Source organism: Ranitomeya imitator, chromosome 2 (genome assembly GCF_032444005.1).
Source record: "Ranitomeya imitator isolate aRanImi1 chromosome 2, aRanImi1.pri, whole genome shotgun sequence".
Classification (NCBI taxonomy): Eukaryota; Metazoa; Chordata; class Amphibia; order Anura; family Dendrobatidae; genus Ranitomeya; species Ranitomeya imitator.
This window is the reverse complement of record NC_091283.1, coordinates 589315950-589337664: the sequence shown is the minus strand read 5'-3', so window position 1 is coordinate 589337664 and position 21715 is coordinate 589315950. Positions and strand designations below refer to the sequence as shown.

Below are 21715 nucleotides of genomic sequence, written 5' to 3'. Positions count from 1 at the left end.
ATAGTGCTCTGCGCCGTTCATTATTGCCCCATAGATGTGCCATATAGTGCTCTGCGCCGTTCATTATTGCCCCATAGCTGTGCCATATAGTGCTCTGCACCGTTCATTGTTGCCTCATAGCTGTGCCATATAGTGCTCTGCGCCATTCATTATTGCCCCATAGCTGTGCCATATAGTGCTCTGCACCGTTCATTGTTGCCCCATAGCTGTGCCATATAGTGCTCTGCGCCGTTCATTATTGCCCCATAGCTGTGCCATATAGTGCTCTGCACCGTTCATTATTGCCCCATAGCTGTGCCATATAGTGCTCTGCACCGTTCATTATTGCCCCATAGCTGCCATATAGTGCTCTGCACCGTTTATTATTGTCCCATAGCTGTGCCATATAGTGCTCTGCACCATTCATTATTGTCCCATAGCTGTGCCATATAGTGCTCTGCGCCGTTCATTATTGCCCCATAGCTGCCATATAGTGCTCTGCACCGTTTATTATTGTCCCATAGCTGTGCCATATAGTGCTCTGCGCCGTTCATTATTGCCCCATAGCTGTGCCATATAGTGCTCTGCACCGTTCATTATTGCCCCATAGCTGTGCCATATAGTGCTCTGCGCCATTCATTATTGCCCCATAGATGTGCCATATAGTGCTCTGCGCCGTTCATTATTGCCCCATAGCTGTGCCATATAGTGCTCTGCACCGTTCATTGTTGCCCCATAGCTGTGCCATATAGTGCACTGCACCGTTCATTATTGCCCCATAGCTGTGCCATATAGTGCTCTGCGCCGTTCATTGTTGCCCCATAGATGTGCCATATAGTGCTCTGCGCCGTTCATTATTGCCCCATAGCTGTGCCATATAGTGCTCTGCACCGTTCATTGTTGCCCCATAGCTGTGCCATATAGTGCTCTGCGCCATTCATTATTGCCCCATAGCTGTGCCATATAGTGCTCTGCACCGTTCATTATTGCCCCATAGCTGTGCCATATAGTGCTCTGCACCGTTCATTATTGCCCCATAGCTGTGCCATATAGTGCTCTGCACCGTTCATTATTGCCCCATAGCTGCCATATAGTGCTCTGCACCGTTTATTATTGTCCCATAGCTGTGCCATATAGTGCTCTGCACCATTCATTATTGTCCCATAGCTGTGCCATATAGTGCTCTGCGCCGTTCATTATTGCCCCATAGCTGCCATATAGTGCTCTGCACCGTTTATTATTGTCCCATAGCTGTGCCATATAGTGCTCTGCGCCGTTCATTATTGCCCCATAGCTGTGCCATATAGTGCTCTGCACCGTTCATTATTGCCCCATAGCTGTGCCATATAGTGCTCTGCACCGTTCATTATTGCCCCATAGCTGTGCCATATAGTGCTCTGCGCCGTTCATTATTGCCCCATAGTTGCCACATAGTGCTCTGCACCGTTCATTATTGCCCCATAGCTGTGCCATATAAAGCTGTGCCATTGCTGCTGCAATTTAAAAAAAAAATGCCATACTCACCTCTCTTGCTTGCAGCTCCCGGCATCTCGTCCCGGCGTCTCTGCGCACTGACTGATCAGGCAGAGGGCGCCGCGCACACTATATGCGTCATCGCGCCCTCTGACCTGAACAGTCAGAGCAAGAGGACGCGAAGACAGAGCTGCGCCCGGAGTGTGGAACGCGGACAGGTGGATATTACATACTTACCTGCTCCCGGCGTCCCGCTCCCTCTGCCCGTCACATGGTCTTCGGTGCCGCAGCCTCTTCCTCTATCAGCGGTCACCGGCACCGCTGATTAGAGAAATGAATATGCGGCTCCACCCCTATGGGAGGTGGAGCCGCATATTCATTTTTCTAATGAGCGGTCCCACGTGACCGCTGAACAGGGGAAGAGCTGCAGCACCGAAGACAGTGTGACGGGCAGAGGGAGCGTCAGGACCCGCCGGGACTAGGTGAGTATGCCTCAGCGCCTCTCCCCCTCACCTGCCGACCCTACCGCCCACCGTGACTCGAGTATAAGCTGAGAGGGGCACTTTCAGCCCAAAATTTTGGGCTGAAAATCTCGGCTTATACTCGAGTATATACGGTAAGTATTTGATACAGTGCCATTTATCACGTTTTCCCACCAACAAAGAATGGAGAAGTCTGTAATTTTTATCACAGGTACACTTCAACTGTGAGAGACAGAATATTGAAAGAAAAATCCAGAAATTCACATTCTATGATTTTCACATAATGAATTAGCATTTTATAGCATGAAATAAGTATTTGATACAATAGAAAAACAGAACTTAATATTTGGCCCAGAAAACTTTGTTTGCAGTTATAGAGGTCAGACGTTTCCTGTAGTTCTTGACCAAGTTTGCACACACTGCAGCAGGGATTTTGGCCCACTCCTCCATACAGATCTTCTCTAGATGTTTCAGTTTTCGGTACTGTCGCTGGGCAACATTGAGTTTCATCTCCCTCCAAAGATTCTCTATTGGGTTCAGATCTGGGGACTGGCTAGTCCAATCCAGGACCTTGAAATGCTTCTTACGGAGCCACTGCTTAGTTGCCCTGGCTGTGTGTTTCGGGTCATTGTTATGCTGGAAGACCCTACCACAATCCATTTTCAATGCTCTTACAGAGAGAAGGAGATTGATGGAGAAAAATTTGCGATACATGACTGCATCCATCCTCTCTTCAATACGGTGCAGTTGTCCTGTCCCCTTTGCAGAAAAGTATCCCCAAAATATGTTTCCCCCACCAGCTGGGACAGTGTTCTTGGGCGTTGTACTCATCCTTCTCCCTTCAAACATGGCGAGGGGCGTTAATACCAATAAGTTCTATTTTGTTCCCATCTGACCACATGACCTTCTTCCATGCCTCCTCTGGATCATCCAGATGGTCAAACGCGAACTTAAAACGGGGGTGGACATGTGCTGGCCTGAGTGTGACCTGCAGGATTTTAATCCATGACGTTGTAGTGTGTTACTAACGATAATGTTTGAGACTGTGTAATTGACCAGGTCCTCCCAGTTTTTGGGCTGTTTCCTGGCCTTTCTCAGAATCATCCATACCCTACTAGGCGAGATTCTGCATGGACCTCCAGACCGAGGAAGATTGGCAGTCATCTTGTGTTTCTTCCATTTTCTAATACTTGTGCCAAAAGTTGTTGCTGTCTCACCAAGCTGCTTGCCTATTGTCCTGTAGCCCATCCCAGCCTTGTGCAGGTCTACAATTTTGTCCCTGGTGTCCCTAGACAGCTCTTTGGTCTTAGCCATGGTGGAGAGGTTGGAGTGTGATTGTGTGGACAGGTGTCTTTTATACAGGTAACAGGTTCAAACAGGTGCAATTAATACAGGTAATGAGTGCAGAGTGGGAGGGCTTCTTACAGAAAAATTAACAGGTCTGCGAGAGACAGAATTATTGCTGGTTGGTAGGAGAGCACAACCACATGAAAAAAAGAACCCTTAACAACTAACTAGTATTGGTATTTTGTTAAAAATACCAGTAGAACCCTACTTATAATAAACCAGGGCAATACAGGGTCAAGTCCACCAACATATTTGATAAATTAAATGCAACAAATGTACTAAGTACCAAACAAGAAAAATATCTATGGGAGACATAAAGGTCTAGCCCCAAGTGACCCTTCCTAGCAGCAGATGTTGGCACCCTAAAAGTTTGTCATGGCACCCTCGCTGTTTTGAGTAACATAGTAACATAGTAACATAGTTAGTAAGGCCGAAAAAAGACATTTGTCCATCCAGTTCAGCCTATAATATCATAATAAATCCCCAGATCTACGTCCTTCTACAGAACCTAATTGTATGATACAATATTGTTCTGCTCCAGGAAGACATCCAGGCCTCTCTTGAACCCCTCGACTGAGTTCGCCATCACCACCTCCTCAGGCAAGCAATTCCAGATTCTCACTGCCCTAACAGTAAAGAATCCTCTTCTATGTTGGTGGAAAAACCTTCTCTCCTCCAGACGCAAAGAATGCCCCCTTGTGCCCTTCACCTTCCTTGGTATAAACAGATCCTCAGCGAGATATTTGTATTGTCCCCTTATATACTTATACATGGTTAGTAGATCGCCCCTCAGTCGTCTTTTTTCTAGACTAAATAATCCTAATTTCGCTAATCTATCTGGGTATTGTAGTTCTCCCATCCCCTTTATTAATTTTGTTGCCCTCCTTTGTACTCTCTCTAGTTCCATTATATCCTTCCTGAGCACCGGTGCCCAAAACTGGTGTACTTACTGTGAATTGTTCCCTTCGCCCTCATCATCAGCTACTGCTGAAATATTCTTTCCAGCTGCTCTATTAATCTCTCTGCATAAAGAAATGACAAAAAAAACAGTTATTTATCTTGTATTAGCATCTGCAGTGTACGGTTATGGTAGACTTCCCATTCAGCCAACGGAGGGCAATTTATGGTTTATGTCAGGGTCTGGATCTTTATACTTTTGGGAAGATTCTATGTGGTAGCATAATGTACAGTAGCTGGACCCCTAATTTCTTTATTCTTCTAACACTAAATTGGTAATGGAAACAGTGGTACACCCATATCTTTAAAGGAGCCATTTTTCAACATGACAGCCGTGAGAAGCCTGTCTGGCCTAAACATGATACTGTAGCGTCTCCGGACTTATCTCCCATCTCATCCCAGCACCTCTGAGACGTCATTAGTCGGCAACTGCAAAGGCAGCTGCCAGCAGCGAATCTTGATGATTTGAATGCCCAAGTGCATTCAGCGTGACAGAACATTCCTCAGACAATCATTTACAACTACGAAGGTGTACCAGTGCGTGTATTTCTGTGTGTGATAACTCATAGTCCATACTCAGTAAATCAAGATGTTTTGTAAATGTTGTTTCCATTTTTTCCTCAGCGCATATAATTAATGTATCTATACATCCAGTTGTTTACATAATTCCACAACTTTTCCTTCCTGGGGTAGCAACTAGCAATTTCAATGTTAAAGACATGTATGTATACAGATCCATTAAAAAGTAATGCAATTCTTAAAAAAGGAAACCTGACCATTTAATTTCAATCACAACCCAAGAAAATTCAATGCAATCGACATGAAATAGTTTTAATTGTTCCATAGTGACCGAAAGTCATGATGCCCGTGTGAACTTATACTGTATGAGGTTGGTACATTATCCAAACAAGAAATTGAACCTTCTCTAGCAAAGCCATGGTGCTGGGTCTACCATTCTGTATATATTGTACATTTAATACAATTCTGTATTATATTTGTATATATAAATGTATTATTTTTTTGGGTCATCCAAGATATGGCAGCTTCATTGAGGGATTGATGTATAAGCATTCAACATTTTAAGCAAAAATTTCTCGCAAAGGTGCATTTATTCTTTGTTTGGTGAAGAAATATATGGATTGTTCACATGAAGCCTTAAATATTGTGGGTAATGCTACTATGGCAGAAACACCTCATAGGTGCGAGCCTTGAAGGGGTATTCCCATCTCCAATGTCCTATCCCAATATGTAGTAGGTGTAATGTACAATAATAGTAATAATAATAATAATATTAGCATATTAGCAAATACCACCAATTAGAAATGTGGTATAGTTTTTCTGATTTGCTATGTCTCTTTCCTCATGTGCAGGCACTGCAGAACCTTAGGTATCCATGGTTACGACCACTAGCTGTCACTTCATCAGTGAACATAACCATTGACACTTAAGGTCTTGCAATGCCTGAACAAGAGGAAAGAGACATAGCGAATCAGAAAAACTGTACTACAAGTCTAATTGGAGGTATATGCTAATATTATTATTACACCTACTACATATTGGTATAAGATTATAGAGATGGGAATAGCCCTTTACACACACGATCAAGGGTCATATCACAAATGGCTAATCTTCCTTTATCATGCTCAGCTGGCAGATTAGACCCTAACAAACATCCTTCATATTTTTACTGATTACAGCTACGTGAACTTACCGATTCAATACTCCATTGGATATAAGCGCCTCCTTGGGGTGGAAGTATTTGTAGTAAACATTTCTCACAACAGCATCTTCAAAGTAAGTAATATTTTGTTAGTGAATAGATTTTTCATAATTTGCCAAAATCATATAAAAAAGTCAAAGGCGTAAATCTGTAGGCAGCCAAACTGCTAATTGGGGTCAGGAAGGTATTTCTCTCTTGTAGGGCAAATCAGCTATTCGGAAACACTAAGGGTCAGCATCCTACATCTGCTGAGAAACTACAACTCCTAGCATGCCCAGATTCACAACAGCTGGAGTGCTGCAGGTTGCTCCCATATGCGACGAGTTTGAGACTGGGTCCAACTCTTTCATCATGGTTACATCAGAACCTTAACCCCTTCATGACCCAGCCTATTTTGACCTTAATGACCTGGCCGTTTTTTGCAATTCTGACCAGTGTCCCTTTATGAGGTAATAACTCAGGAACGCTTCAACGGATCCTAGCGGTTCTGAGAATGTTTTTTCGTGACATATTGGGCTTCATGTTAGTGGTAAATTTAGGTCAATAAATTCTGCGTTTATTTGTGATAAAAACGGAAATTTGGCAAAAATTTTGAAAATTTCGCAATTTTCACATTTTGAATTTTTATTCTGTTAAACCAGAGAGTTATGTGACACAAAATAGTTAATAAATAACATTTCCCACATGTCTACTTTACACCAGCACAATTTTGGAAACAACATTTTTTTTTGCTAGGAAGTTATAAGAGTTAAAATTTGACCAGCGATTTCTCATTTTTACAACGAAATTTACAAAACCATTTTTTTTAGGGACCACCTCACATTTGAAGTCAGTTTGAGGGGTCTATATGGCTGAAAATACCCAAAAGTGACACCATTCTAAAAAATGCACCCCTCAAGGTGCTCAAAACCACATTCAAGAAGATTTTTAACCCTTCAGGTGCTTCACAGCAGCAGAAGCAACATGGAAGGAAAAAATGAACATTTAACTTTTTAGTCACAAAAATTATCTTTTAGCAACATTTTTTTTATTTTCCCAATGGTACTAGGAGAAACTGAACCACGAAAGTTGTTGTCCAATTTGTCCTGAGTACGCTGATACCTCATATGTGGGGGTAAACCACTGTTTGGGCGCACGGCAGGGCTTGGAAGGGAAGGAGCGCCATTTGACTTTTTGAATGAAAAATTGGCTCCACTCTTTAGCGGACACCATGTCACGTTTGGAGAGCCCCCGTGTGCCTAAAAATTGGAGCTCCCCCACACGTGACCCCATTTTGGAAACTAGACGCCCCAAGGAACTTATCTAGATGCATAGTGAGAACTTTGAACCCCCGGGGGCTTCACAAATTGATCCGTAAAAATGAAAAAGTACTTTTTTCACAAAAAAATTCTTTTAGCCTCAATTTTTTTCATTTTCACATGGGCAACAGGATAAAATGGATCCTAAAATTTGTTGGGCAATTTCTCATGAGTACACCGATACCTCACATGTGGGGGTAAACCACTGTTTGGGCACATGGTAAGGTTCGGAAGGGAAGGAGCGCCATTTGACTTTTTGAATGGAAAATTAGCTCCAATTGTTAGCGGACACCATGTCGCGTTTGGAGAGCCCCTGTGTGCCTATGCATTGGAGCTCCCCCACAAGTGACCCCATTTTGGAAACTAGACCCCCCAAGGAACTTATCTAGATGCATATTGAGCACTTTAAACCCCCAGGTGCTTCACAGAAGTTTATAATGCAGAGCCATGAAAATAAAAAATAATTTTTCTTTCCTCAAAAATGATTTTTAGCCTGGAATTTCCTATTTTGTCAAGGGTAATAGGAGAAATTGGACCGCAAATGTTGTTGTCCAGTTTGTCCTGAGTACGCTGATACCCCATATGTGGGGGTAAACCACTGTTTGGGCGCACGGCAGGGCTCGGAAGGGAAGGCACGCCAATTGGCTTTTCAAATGGAAAATTAGCTCCAATCATTAGCGGACACCATGTCACGTTTGGAGAGCCCCTGTGTGCCTAAACATTGGAGATCCCCCACATATGACCCCATTTTGGAAACTAGACCCCCAAAGGAACTAATCTAGATGTGTGGTGAGGACTTTGAACTTCCAAGTGCTTCACAGATGTTTATAACGCAGAGCCATGAAAATAAAATAAAAATTTTATTTTCTCTAAAATGATTTTTTAGCCTGCAATTTATTATTTTCCCAAGGGTAACAGGAGAAATTTGACCCCAAAAGTTGTTGTACAGTTTCTCCTGAGTACGCTGATACCCCATATGTGGGGGTAAACCACAGTTTGGGCACATGTCGGGGCTCGGAAGTCAAGTAGTGACATTTTGAAATGCAGACTTTGATGGAATGCTCTGCGGGCGTTACGTTGCGTTTGCAGAGCCCCTGATGTGGCTAAACAGTAGAAACCCCCCACAAGTGACCCCATTTTAGAAACTAGACCCCGAAAGGAACTTATCTAGATGTGAGGTGAGCACTTTGAACCCCCAAGTGCTTCACAGAAGTTTATAACACAGAGCAGTGAAAATAATAAATACGTTTTCTTTCCTCAAAAATAATTTTTTAGCCCAGAATTTTTTATTTTCCCAAGGGTTACAGGAGAAATTGGACCCCAAAAGTTGTTGTCCAGTTTCTCCTGAGTACGCTGATACCCCATATGTGGGGGTAAACCACTGTTTGGGCACACGTCGGGGCTCAGAAGGGAAGTAGTGACTTTTGAAATGCAGACTTTGATGGAATGGTCTGCGGGCGTCACGTTGCGTTTGCAGAGCCCCTGGTGTGCCTAAACAGTAGAAACCCCCCACAAGTGACCCCATTTTGGAAACTAGACCCCCCAAGGAACTTATCTAGATATGTGGTGAGCACTTTGAACCCCCAAGTGCTTCACAGACGTTTACAACGCAGAGCCGTGAAAATAAAAAATCATTTTTCTTTCCTCAAAAATGATGTTTTAGCAAGCAATTTTTTATTTTCTCAAGGGTAACAGGAGAAATTGGACCCCAGTAATTGTTGCCCAGTTTGTCCTGAGTACGCTGATACCCCATATGTGGGGGTAAACCACTGTTTGGGCACATGTCGGGGCTCGGAAGTCAAGTAGTGACGTTTTGAAATGCAGACTTTGATGGAATGGTCTGCGGGCGTCACGTTGCGTTTGCAGAGCCCCTGGTGTGCCTAAACAGTAGAAACCCCCCACAAGTGACCCCATTTTGGAAACTAGACCCCCCAAGGAACTTATCTAGATATGTGGTGAGCACTTTGAACCCCCAAGTGCTTCACAGACGTTTACAACGCAGAGCCGTGAAAATAAAAAATCATTTTTCTTTCCTCAAAAATGATGTTTTAGCAAGCAATTTTTTATTTTCTCAAGGGTAACAGGAGAAATTGGACCCCAGTAATTGTTGCCCAGTTTGTCCTGAGTACGCTGATACCCCATATGTGGGGGTAAACCACTGTTTGGGCACATGTCGGGGCTCAGAAGTCAAGTAGTGACGTTTTGAAATGCAGACTTTGATGGAATGGTCTGCGGGCGTCACGTTGCGTTTGCAGAGCCCCTGGTGTGCCTAAACAGTAGAAACCCTCCACAAGTGACCCCATTTTGGAAACTAGACCCCCCAAGGAACTTATCTAGATATGTGGTGAGCACTTTGAACTCCCAAGTGCTTCACAGACGTTTACAACGCAGAGCCGTGAAAATAAAAAATCATTTTTCTTTCCTCAAAAATGATGTTTTAGCAAGCAATTTTTTATTTTCTCAAGGGTAACAGGAGAAATTGGACCCCAGTAATTGTTGCCCAGTTTGTCCTGAGTACACTGATACCCCATATGTGGGGGTAAACCACTGTTTGGGCACACGTCGGGGCTCGGAAGGGAAGGAGCACCATTTGACTTTTTGAATAAAAGATTGGCTGGAATCAATGGTGGCGCCATGTTGCGTTTGGAGACACCCTGATGTGCCTAAACAGTGGAAACCCCTCAATTCTAACGCCAACACACCCCTAACCCTTATCCCAACTGTAGCCGTAACCCTAACCACAACCCTAACCGCAACACACCCCTAACCACAACCCTAACCCCAACACACCCCTAACCCTAACCACAACCCTAATTCCAACCCAACCCTAACCCTAAGGCTATGTACCCACGTTGCGGATTCGTGTGAGATTTTTCCGCACCATTTTTGAAAAATCCGCGGGTAAAAGGCACTGCGTTTTACCTGCGGATTTACTGCGGATTTCACCTGCGGATTCCTATTGAGGAATAGGTGTAAAACGCTGCGGAATCCGCACAAAGAATTGACATGCTGCGGAAAATACAACGCAGCGTTTCCGTGCGGTATTTTCCGCACCATGGGCACAGCGGATTTGGTTTTCCATAGGTTTACATGGTACTGTAAACCTGATGGAACACTGCTGCGGATCCGCAGCGGCCAATCCGCTGCGGATCCGCAGCCAAATCCGCACCGTGTGCACATAGCCTAATTCTAAAGGTATGTGCACACGCTTCGGAAAACGCTGCGGATCCGCAGCAGTTTCCCATGAGTTTACATTTCAATGTAAACCTATGGGAAACAAAAATCGCTGTACACATGCTGCGGAAAAACTGCACGGAAACGCAGCGGTTTACATTCCGCAGCATGTCACTTCTTTCTGCGGATTCCACAGCGGTTTTACAACTGCTCCAATAGAAAATCGCAGTTGTAAAACCGCAGTGAAATGCGCAGAAAAACCGCGGTAAATCCGCCATAAATCCGCAGCGGTTTAGCACTGCGGATTTATCAAATCCGCTGCGGAAAAATCCGCAGAGGACCAGAATACGTGTGCACATACCGAAACCCTAACCCTAACCCTAACCCTACCCCTAACCCTACCCCTAACCCTAACCCTAACCCTAGTTCTAACTCCAACCTTGGTGGAAAAAAAAAAAAATTCTTTATTTTATTATTGTCCCTATCTATGGGGGACAAATGGGGGGGGTCATTTACTGTTTTTTTTATTTTGACTACTGTGATAGATTATATCACAGTGATCAAAATTCACATTGGAACGAATCTGCCGGCCGGCAGATTCGGCGGGCGCACTGCGCATGTGCCCGCCATTTTGGAACATGGCGGCGCTCGGGGAAGAAGACGGACGGACCCCGCCAGGATCGGTAAGTATAAGGGGGGGAGATCAGGGCACGGGGGGGCGTCGGAGCACGGGGGGGGGAGGGATCGGAGCATGGGGGAGAGTGATCGGTGTGCGGGCGGGTGGATCGGTGTGCAGGGGGGGTGGATCGGTGTGCTGGGGGGGTGGATCGGAGCACGGGGGGGGATCGGAGTGCGGGGGGGTTTGATTGGAGCACGGGGGGGTGTGATTGGAGCACGGGGGGAGCGGACAGGAGGACGGGGGAGCGGAGCACAGGACGGAGGGGAGCGGGCCACAGATCGGGGGGCTGGGGGGGCGATCGGTGGGGTGGGGTGGGTGCACATAAGTGTTTCCAGCCATGGCCGATGATATTGCAGCATCGGCCATGGCTGGATTGTAATATTTCACCATTTTTTTAGGTGAAATATTACAAATCGCTCTGATTGGCAGTTTCACTTTCAACAGCCAATCAGAGCGATCGTAGCCACGAGTGGGTGAAGCCACCCCCCCTGGGCTAAACTACCACTCCCCCTGTCCCTGCAGATCGGGTGAAATGGGAGTTAACCCTTTCACCCGATCTGCAGGGACGCGATCTTTCTGTGACACAGCATATGCGTCACAGGTCGGATTGGCACCGACTTTCATGACGCATACGCTGTGTCACAGGTCGGGAAGGGGTTAATAAAGGAGTTCGACACTTTCGCACTATACTATATCTGCATTTTCTACATTTGGGGTAGCAGCGTCTATTGATCCTATGGTGGTTTGTCCCTTTGCAAGTAAAAAGTACAGTCTGAGACACAAAACATTTTATAGCATGACAAGCTATATATAGTCCAAGAAAGTCCTTTTAATACGTTCCCTTTAAACACCAAAACAAAAATAACCCCAGATCCCATTAATAACTAGAATTGATATTTGAGTATCAAAATCAGCAAAAAAAGTAGACATAATAAAATGTTTAATAACACTACAGAAGCATTAAGAAAAAAAGGCAGTGGATCCTTACCAGTGTTTACCATTATCCCATACTCCTCAAGCAGAAAGTTGATGTTGGTATCATATTTGGTCTCTCCTCCCTCTCCCAGCATCACCAGGATGTCACCACCTTTCTCCAGAAACTGCTTCAGTGCTTCAAACTGTGAGATGGGATGAAACGGAAAAGACAATGATAAATGTCTAAGCCCTAACTAATGTACTGGGAAATGTTTAGGAAAACAATCTGCCTTACTACTATTGTTCTCAATGGGTTTTTCAGGACCAGGCAGCTACTTAGGCTTTGATTGAATCCCGATAGTATTACACCGAAAGAAGCAGGAAGAGAATCTAGTTGGCATGTAAACGCAGATATGAGCAGTCACATGACAACTGCTCGAACTAGCAAGCAGAGAAAAATCCTAAGAGTGAAGGTATTACAGAGCCGGAATCCTAAGAGTGAAGGTATTACAGGGCCGGAATCCTAAGAGTGAAGGTACAGTATCACAGAGCCGGAATCCAAAGAGTGAAGGTATTACAGAGCCGGAATCCTAAGAGTGACGGTATTACAGAGCCGGAATCCTAAGAGTGAAGGTATTACAGAGCCGGAATCCTAAGAGTGAAGGTATTACAGAGCCGGAATCCTAAGAGTGAAGGTATTACAGAGCCGGAATCCTAAGAGTGAAGGTATTACAGAGCCGGAATCCTAAGAGTGAAGGTATTACAGAGCCGGAATCCTAAGAGTGAAGGTATTACAGAGCCGGAATCCTAAGAGTGAAGGTATTACAGAGCCGGAATCCTAAGAGTGAAGGTATTACAGAGCCGGAATCCTAAGAGTGAAGGTATTACAGAGCCGGAATCCTAAGAGTGAAGGTATTACAGAGCCGGAATCCTAAGAGTGAAGGTATTACAGAGCCGGAATCCTAAGAGTGAAGGTATTACAGACCCGGAATCCTAAGAGTGAAGGTATTACAGACCCGGAATCCTAAGAGTGAAGGTATTACAGACCCGGAATCCTAAGAGTGAAGGTATTACAGACCCGGAATCCTAAGAGTGAAGGTATTACAGACCCAAAATCCTAAGAGTGAAGGTATTACAGAGCCAGAATCCTAAGAGTGAAGGTATTACAGAGCCAGAATCCTAAGAGTGAAGGTATTACAGAGTCGGAATCCTAAGAGTGAAGGTATTACAGAGCCAGAATTCTAAGAGTGAAGGTATTACAGAGCCGGAATCCTAAGAGTGAAGGTATTACAGAGCCGGAATCCTAAGAGTGAAGGTATTACAGAGCCGGAATCCTAAGAGTGAAGGTATTACAGATCCGGAATCCTAAGAGTGACGGTATTACAGAGCCGGAATCCTAAGAGTGAAGGTATTACAGAGCCGGAATCCTAAGAGTGAAGGTATTACAGAGCCGGAATCCTAAGAGTGAAGGTATTACAGAGCCGGAATCCTAAGAGTGAAGGTATTACAGAGCGAAATCCTAAGAGTGACGGTATTACAGAGCCAGAATCCTAAGCGTGAAGGTATTACAGAGCCGGTATCCTAAGAGTCAGGATATTACAGAGCCGGAATCCTAAGAGTGAAGGTTTTACAGAGCCGGAATCCTAAGGCCGGCGTCACACATGCGAGTTTTACGGACGTAAGAGCGCAGAATCTACGTCCGTAAAACTCGCAAAACATACGGCACAATGATTCTCAATGGGTCTAGTCCTATCAGCCGTATATTACGGATCCGTAATATACGTCGTTCTACGGCCGTACAAAATCGCAGCATGCTGCGTTTGTCAGCGTATTGCGCAAAAAATACGCCAATGCAAGTCTATGGGAGAGCGTATAATACGGAATGCATACGGACCATGCGTGTGACTTGCGAGAAATACGCTACTCACTGGCAGATGTCCTGAACTGTCTAAAGCCCTCAATCAGGCAGGTGAGACATGCTAATTAGCTGAAAAAGCCAGACAGTGAACCCGGAAGTCTGCTGCACGCCTCCACGGAGTGAGAGATTGAGCATGGCCAGCATAATTAATGTAGACATGCTGGTCATTTTGATACAGGAGAGGCCAGAAATCTGGGACCAAAGAGACCCCAACTATGCGAACAGGGCAGTAAAACAAGCTGCATGGAGGAGCGTGTGTGGCTCCCTCTTCCCCCAGTATGACCAGCAGCCACGTGCGGCCCAGCGACAAATAAGTAAGTACACCCATGTTTGCAATGTAATGTTCTTGCTAAACAGCAGGCCCTTACTACTTTGAATTGCTAAACCTTAATTTATTAATTCTTCCTGAAAGTAATATAAATCCAAGCAGTATATACATGGTGCTGGATATGATAAATGGATTTCATGAAGGTTTAGAACAGGTGTGCCCTTACTAACATTGTTTTCCAGTAATTTGTTTTTCTGGGATAGAGGTTAGCTGACTCTGTCCTTGTGGCCTTGCTTCATAATTGTGTTTTTTTGTTAAATTTCTTGCTTAATGTGAGCCACAAAAGCCTCTTTCTATGCTACCCGTAAATCTGTGTCCTCCATTACACCTTGTGTGAGCACTCTGCATAATGGTCTAAGCAATGTGTGTATTTTTTGTTGTTTCAGTGGATGATGTAACAACAAGGTGGCGGAGTATCCGTGACCAGTATAGGAGGGAGAGGCAGCAGCGGGAGAAAAGTGGAGCCGGGGCCCCTCCTAAAAAAAAAAAATACATTTACTTTGATCGGCTTACTTTCTCAACCCCAGCATGGACCTCAGGCCGTAAGTAAAAACATCTCAAACTGGGTTAATTTTTTAATGCTGAGAGATAATTCCAAATAACATAGTAACTGTCCAAATTTATCTTTTGCAGAACTCAGTCTAACCTCACTGACAGGGAGACAGGGTCTGACTCAGAACTGGCCATTGACCCAGTTGGAGAAGGTGAAGAGGTGGCTGGTCCATCTGCTGCTCCCTCCGGCGCAAGACCTACAGCATCTTCCTCATCTGGCCACCCAGCTCCAGCTGCAGCTGAAGAAAACCAAGAGGCCCCACAGTTCTCTTCTGCAGCAGCAGCACCAGCACCTAGCCAGGATGACCCTGGGAATAGCAGCAGCCCAACTGTTGCCCTGGACCAATCCCCACAGGCTGCAGTCAGACCCCAGCGTGCACGACGCAGGAGAGAGCTTCGCCAAAGCAGGAGAAATGTGGATGCTGGGGTCATGAACTATTTGGCCCGGGTTCGAGAGGATGATGGGGAGGAGGGATTCACACGGAGCCTTGCCCAGTATTTACGCTCCATAGAGCGGGAGTTGAGGCTGCGTTTGAGAGGGTGTTTTCAGATCCTTATTGACGCATGCACCCCCCCAAATAACCCATACAATCTGATGCAGATGATTGAACAGTGGCAGATGTCACCTGATAATATTCTGCGGCCTCAGAGACTACAAGGCCTGCATGCGCAACAAGGATCTGAAGCACCCCCTCTACGTCAGCCAACACCTCCACCCCAACCCACAACTAACCAACAATGGCAACCTCAGCACCATATTGCAGGATATCAGCACCCATCCCAATATGGCCACTTGTCCAGACCCAGTGCTGGAGGCTGGTCCCAACCGGGGTTTGGACAATATGGTCATTTTGGGTTGGGGTATGATTCCCGCACATATGGGCAGCAACATCAGGGTTATCTCCCAAATCCTGGCCCCACTCATCAAAGTGGCCAGCATCAGAGCAGGCAGAATTTCCCGCAGGCCACTATAACATCCGCACAGGCTGCTGGACAATTGGGCCTACAAAGGCCACCTGATGCTGACACAGACCAATCCACTTCTCCACTTCCTACGTACCAGGACTTGTAATTTTGGGTACACCTTTTTTTTTTTTTTTTTCCAAAATTAGGTTTGGATTGGGCTTAAAAAGCAAGCTGTAATGTTTTTATTTTACTTTGTGTTTTGGTTCCCAAAAAAAAATGTTGCACTTTTTTTGGCCAAAGATTTGTTATGCCAAAAAAAAAAAAAAAAATCTAAAAACAAGTTTAAAAAGTAAATTTGCCGTTACTACCAAAAAAACTATGTATGCACTCTGTTCATTCTTATTACCTCACACACACATGATATGATCATAACCATATGTGAACAAATTAAACACAGCAGACATATTTTCCACATTGGTAATGCCAAAATTTAAGCAAATAACAAATTACACATGCAAAATTGCCTAGTCTTGCCAGGGAGTGGCACCCTGAGGACTCACAAAATAATTTGTGAACACATCACGAACTTTTAGTCCAGAAAGGGGACGTCGCGGAGGAGGGACATATGGGGTAGGCCTACTATGATTGTTCATGACGTGATTATGCAAATTAGTAGACGAACAATCATGTATTCGGGTGAAATTATGTAGAATTACACAGGCTTTGATCACTTCATTGATTGAAGCCTCACTCAGCTGAATTGCAGACTGAAGAACACGCCATTTGGCTACAAGAATTCCAAAGGCGCACTCAACCAGTCTCCGTGCCATGGAAAGTCTCAAATTAAACACCCTCCGCCGGTGGTCAAGGTTGCGCCTGGGGTAAGGCCTCATGACGTGCCTCGTCAGTTGGAAGGCCTCATCTCCAACCAAAACAAAAGGCACTGCTTCCGCATTGGAGCCTGGGAGTTGTTGTGGTGGTGGGAGGTTCAACTGGTTGTCACGTAGCCGCCGACCCATTATGGACGAATTGAAGACCCTAGAGTCTCCAGTTCGGCCATAGGCCCCAATGTCTACAATTATAAACCTGTAGTTGCTGTCAGCAACTGCTAACAGAACTACAGAGAAAAACTGCTTATAATTGTAGAATTGGGAACCAGAGTTCGGCGGCTTACGCACCCTGATATGTTTCCCATCCACAGCTCCAATGCAGTTAGGGAAGTCACAATTATTTTGGAAACCAGTGGCGATTTTGACCTAATCCTCCATTTTTGGCTCCGGCATCACAACTTCGTTAAGTTTCAGCCATATTTGGGAACAGGTTGTCCTAACAATGACTGAAATGGTAGAACGCCCAATGAGAAACTCCAGGTGTAGACCCGCATAGGACAAGCCTGTGGACAGGAAGCTGCAAAACAAGGAAAAAAAACAAAACATGAGGAATATGAAAACAGGAAGAAACACAAGTGTCTATTTAATTTTCGCAGTCATTATTGACTAAGCAAAAAGGGTCATTTCACATTATTACTATACTCTAATATTACCCACATTTTTAGAAATGTGCTTGTGGCTTCATGTCTAAGTAAAGTAACTGAAACATAGTAGGACAAAACACATTGGCAAACATACAAAAATATAAAAGGTCAAAATACATACCGTAAGGTTAGGAGCAGACGCTCCTCAGCAGAGATGGATTTTCTCATCCAGGTGTCCTGATAGGTGAGGCCAGGACGTAACATCTCCATCAACATGTCAAAAGTCCTGATGGACATGCGAGTATACAGGTAAAATTTGTCAGGATGTGCCCTCAAAGCTGAATATAGTCTCTGGAAATGTCCTTTACTCTGGCGTTGGGTCAATAGAGGATGCACCCACAATCTTCGTCTCCTCCTTCGCGGATCTGCATTGACCGGATATGGCTGGCCAAAGCGACGAGACAACACCCAGTGAAGCAACACCCGCTGAGTTGTGCTTAAATACACATGGTCAGACATGTTTGTAAGGTCAAAGCAATACAGCCAAAATATGCTAGAGAACATATAGGGCAGATGGGAGGGGTACACCTGTTGTCGAGGGCTTAAATAGGGTTGGTAATGATGGTTTAAATGATTTGCAGGCCTGAAAACCGTTAAATGTCCATTTTGTGATGGTGCGTGTCAAAAACGCAATACGGATCACATACGGATTACACACGGACCAGTACATGCGCAAAATACGCGACCACACCTAGGCTACGCAAGAACTACGGAAAGAGATTACGGAGACATTTTGGCGTATTACGCGCGTATTACGGACGTATAATACGTTCCGTAATGTCTTACGCCGAGTGTGACGCCGGCCTAAGAGTCAGGATACTACAGAGCCGGAATCCTAAGAGTGAAGGTTTTACAGAGCCGGAATCCTAAGGCCGGGATCACACATGCGAGAAACACGTCCGTGTCGCGCATGTGAAATCCAAGCTCTGGCGCCGGCACTTGGGAGTGGAGCGTGCGGCCGCATAGCAACACATGGAGCTGCACGCTCCGCTCTGGAGTGCCGGCGCCAGAGCTTGGATTTCACATGCGAGACACGGACATATTTCTCGCATGTGTAATCCCGGCCTAAGAGTGAGAATATTAGAGACCCGGAAACCTAAGAGTCAGGACATTACAGAGTGGAATCCTAAGAGGGAGGATATTATAGAACAGAATCCTAAGAGAAAGGATATTATGGAGCGGAATCCCAAGAGTGAGGATTTTATATAGAGCAAAATCCTAAGTGTGAGTGAATTACAGAGCAATATCCTGAAAGTGAGTATAGTATAGAGTGGAATCCTAACAGTGAGGATACTACACACCTATTATGATTCAGCATGATAAGGTCATTGCTGAATTTGCTGCCTGGCCCCAAAACCCCTTTTCCTTGCTAATGATAAACGATGTTGTGCGTATTGTATAGCCATGCTTCTATAAAGCTTACCTCTGCCGCTGTAAATTTCTCCCTGGGTCCAGCAGTGATCCAGAGCTTGACACCCGACAACTTCTCAGGTGTAATATCTTCTTTCAAACTAAAAAGAAAAGAAAAAGCTGCCAAAGAAGACCCACATACTAGGGATCTGAGAAATGGGCTGCGCTTCATCAGATGAGATGTGATGTCGTAGCTTACAGAGTTTCAATAGCATGTGGTCACCAACACAAACAAAACACAGTTACTAAAACGTCCTGTGGAATTAATACTTTATCAATACTTATTGAGTCCATCGATTATGTCATCAATATATCAATATGTTATCGGCGCAGATCTAATAAAGTCACTCACTGAAGAACTGCAGCCTGTTTGGCTTCTATCAAACACAGAGCCATCATAAGTCTTGTCCGGTATTGCAGCTCTGCCTCATTTAAAATATATAAATATGCAGGCCAATCTGCAGGCACTATGTTATAGAGCAGGGGCAGCGGAGTAGATTAATATATAGTTTTGTGAAAAAGAAAAATCAGTATAACTTTCCATCATTTAAACCAATTTAATCTCTTCCTGAAGTTTTTGATGATGAAAACACAAGTCGGGGCTCGTTCACACGGCTGAGTGCTAGCCGATGTTTTATCTGATAGCACTTGGCCCACTGTTATGCTATAGAGGAGTGTAGATCTGCATATTTTTCTGCAGACTGAATTGGTCGGTGGAAAATAAAAAAATAAAAATTAATAATAAAAAAAAAAAAAAAAAAAAAAAATCACAGCATACTGCAAGTGGCTCCGCAAATCTGATCAAGCACACCCATTTAAGTCTATGGGTGCAAGTAATACATCGGACTGCACTTGAATGTCATCCGAGTGCAGTCCAATCAATGTGGACACAGACAATGGAGAAGATGGAGAAATTAAGTGATCGTTATCCATATTCTCCGCAAATGTGATAGGATTCATTCTAAGTCTAGATTTGACATTTAAAGGGATATGTCTTGGCGCTGAATTATCTTAAAATCTTTCACCTCTGGATTTTCCAGGTGGCCCGGAGTCTTTTCTGTAGCGCCTTGTACCCTCCACTCTCGTTCTTTGACACATTAAACAAGATGGTGGTACGATTCTCATGATCAGATGCAACCTAAGCACGAAAGATAAAGTGAATAATCGGAATGCAGTACAAAGTGACAGAGTTAGAGGACCACATTATAGAACTTCATAGCAAGGTAATGAATTAAAAAGGGAATAGTTATCTGAGGCAGCAAAGATTGAGCTCATTGTGCTCTATTCAATGATCTAATGGCAATATGGCTTAAAATATACACCACCCACTCAGAAGGGAACATGTACATAGGTATGGGGTCGGGCAGGAAACGGGACAACCCCTCTAAGTGTTGTTCCATCGGAGACATTTCGCATATCACAGCTTGCTCTGTGAAATGAATGGAGACTGATGCGCATACGCAGCCCCCCTTTTGGTTCGGACAGATGGGGTTCCAGCAGTGGACCTGTGCCTATTGACTATTTCCGGTAAAGAACCCCTTTAAATAAAGATGCAGGAGTCCAAATCCGACATAGCGAATTCTGTACGGATGGATTATTCTCCCCCAGAAACATTGCCTCCAGGGATACACAGATGTGTACCCCTAGCCCTCCTGCCAGGGTGCGTGCCCCCCCAAAGAGAAAGCGAAATACTTGATTATTCTGATGCGGCAAGTGCTTGTTCCGCTAACCCATATCCCCCAAGAACAAAACGACTGGACTCGCTGAAAGATAGCGGTCAGCGGAAATCAAGAAGCCCCCAAACATGTCGGGTGGTCCGCCAATCATGATCAAACCTGGCCAAAGTGCGAAAACAACATGTCCGGCTAATGGAATATGGAAATATTATTCCATAAGACCACATATCCCTTTAATTGGCACACAGACCTTACAGCAGTGCTGCGGCGGGCATGCTGGGGGTTGTAGTGCCCTTAGCACACCTGGAGCATTCATGCATTACGTCACCATACATAGGTGGGAGCACAGCGAGGACCCCCGGACGGTACCTGCTTGCTGACCCCCATCTTTGCCCCGAAGCCTCCGCGCTGCATAACAAGTATCCAGAAGCCGCTGCCTAGCAACCAGCCGCCGTCACGTGATGCTGCCGGCCTGCTCTCCCCGCGCACAGGTGTGACGCCTATCACCCGCCAGGCTGCAGTGTGGTCCCGGGACCCCGGTGTCAGGGGGGCGCTGCAGGTGTGTGACGGGCCCACGGTAACAAGGGGGTCTGTGGGTGATGCAAGAAATCCCACCCCCAGGCCTCACAACCATCAGGCCCGAGCAGCCATGTTGGTGGTGGCAAACTCTCCTCAGAGTTCCCGGCATTCCTCGCTTTCCCACTATCAGGAATGCAGGGAATGTTGGAGAAACAAGGAACACTGACGCCATTCATGTTCTGAATGTATTACCCCAGCGTGCCCACCACACTAAGCTCTGTGGGAGACTCGGGACCGCCAGCGGATTTTCCAGTACAAATCTGCAGTAAAATCCCAGTGTGTCCCGTGGATTTTATCCTATGACGTGCCCAGTATGCACCACATAGGCCCCTTTCACTGGGAGACGATGCTGAAGTTGATTTCTTATTCAGCAGTTTCTTATTCGGCTATTTTTTATTTTCTGTTTTTTTCAGGTTTTGGTATAAAAATAAACCATTCTGAGTATATAATAATATGCGGTCATGTGTCCTTTTGTGAATACACTTAAAAACAGATACAAAATTTAGAAGGCTGGCACAAAAATGGGCATCAAAGTGGGCACTGAGGTATGGTATTGAAGGGGTTAAATGCCTTTGTGCCACTGATCTAACACCTGATTTACATATTTACTGATGCCCCACATGAAATCCATGTCACTCCAGCCTGGCACAAATGGGTTCTGGGCATCAAAACTGGCATCAAAGAGGGCAGAGAACCAATTTTCACACATGCGAATAAGTAACAGCTATTTTTAAGGGGTTAAATGCCTTTGTGCCACTGATATAACACCTGATTTACATACCTACTGA

The 21715-nt window shown here is 45.0% G+C and overlaps 1 protein-coding gene across 1 annotated transcript in view; it reads right to left on the bottom strand.

The window, feature by feature from the left end:
* IFT52 (intraflagellar transport 52) overlaps positions 1-21011 on the bottom strand; it is a 50964-nt gene extending 29953 nt beyond the window's left edge. Inside the window, exons 1-6 of the mRNA XM_069752320.1 lie at positions 20718-21011; positions 19698-19810; positions 18686-18773; positions 12098-12227; positions 5950-6025; positions 4232-4303 (exon numbers count right to left, since the gene is read on the bottom strand). Coding sequence (XP_069608421.1) covers positions 4232-4303; positions 5950-6025; positions 12098-12227; positions 18686-18773; positions 19698-19810; positions 20718-20762 — 524 coding nt within the window. The 5' untranslated portion in view covers positions 20763-21011. The remainder of the gene's footprint in view (positions 1-4231; positions 4304-5949; positions 6026-12097; positions 12228-18685; positions 18774-19697; positions 19811-20717) is intronic.
* Positions 21012-21715: the final 704 nt, after the last annotated feature.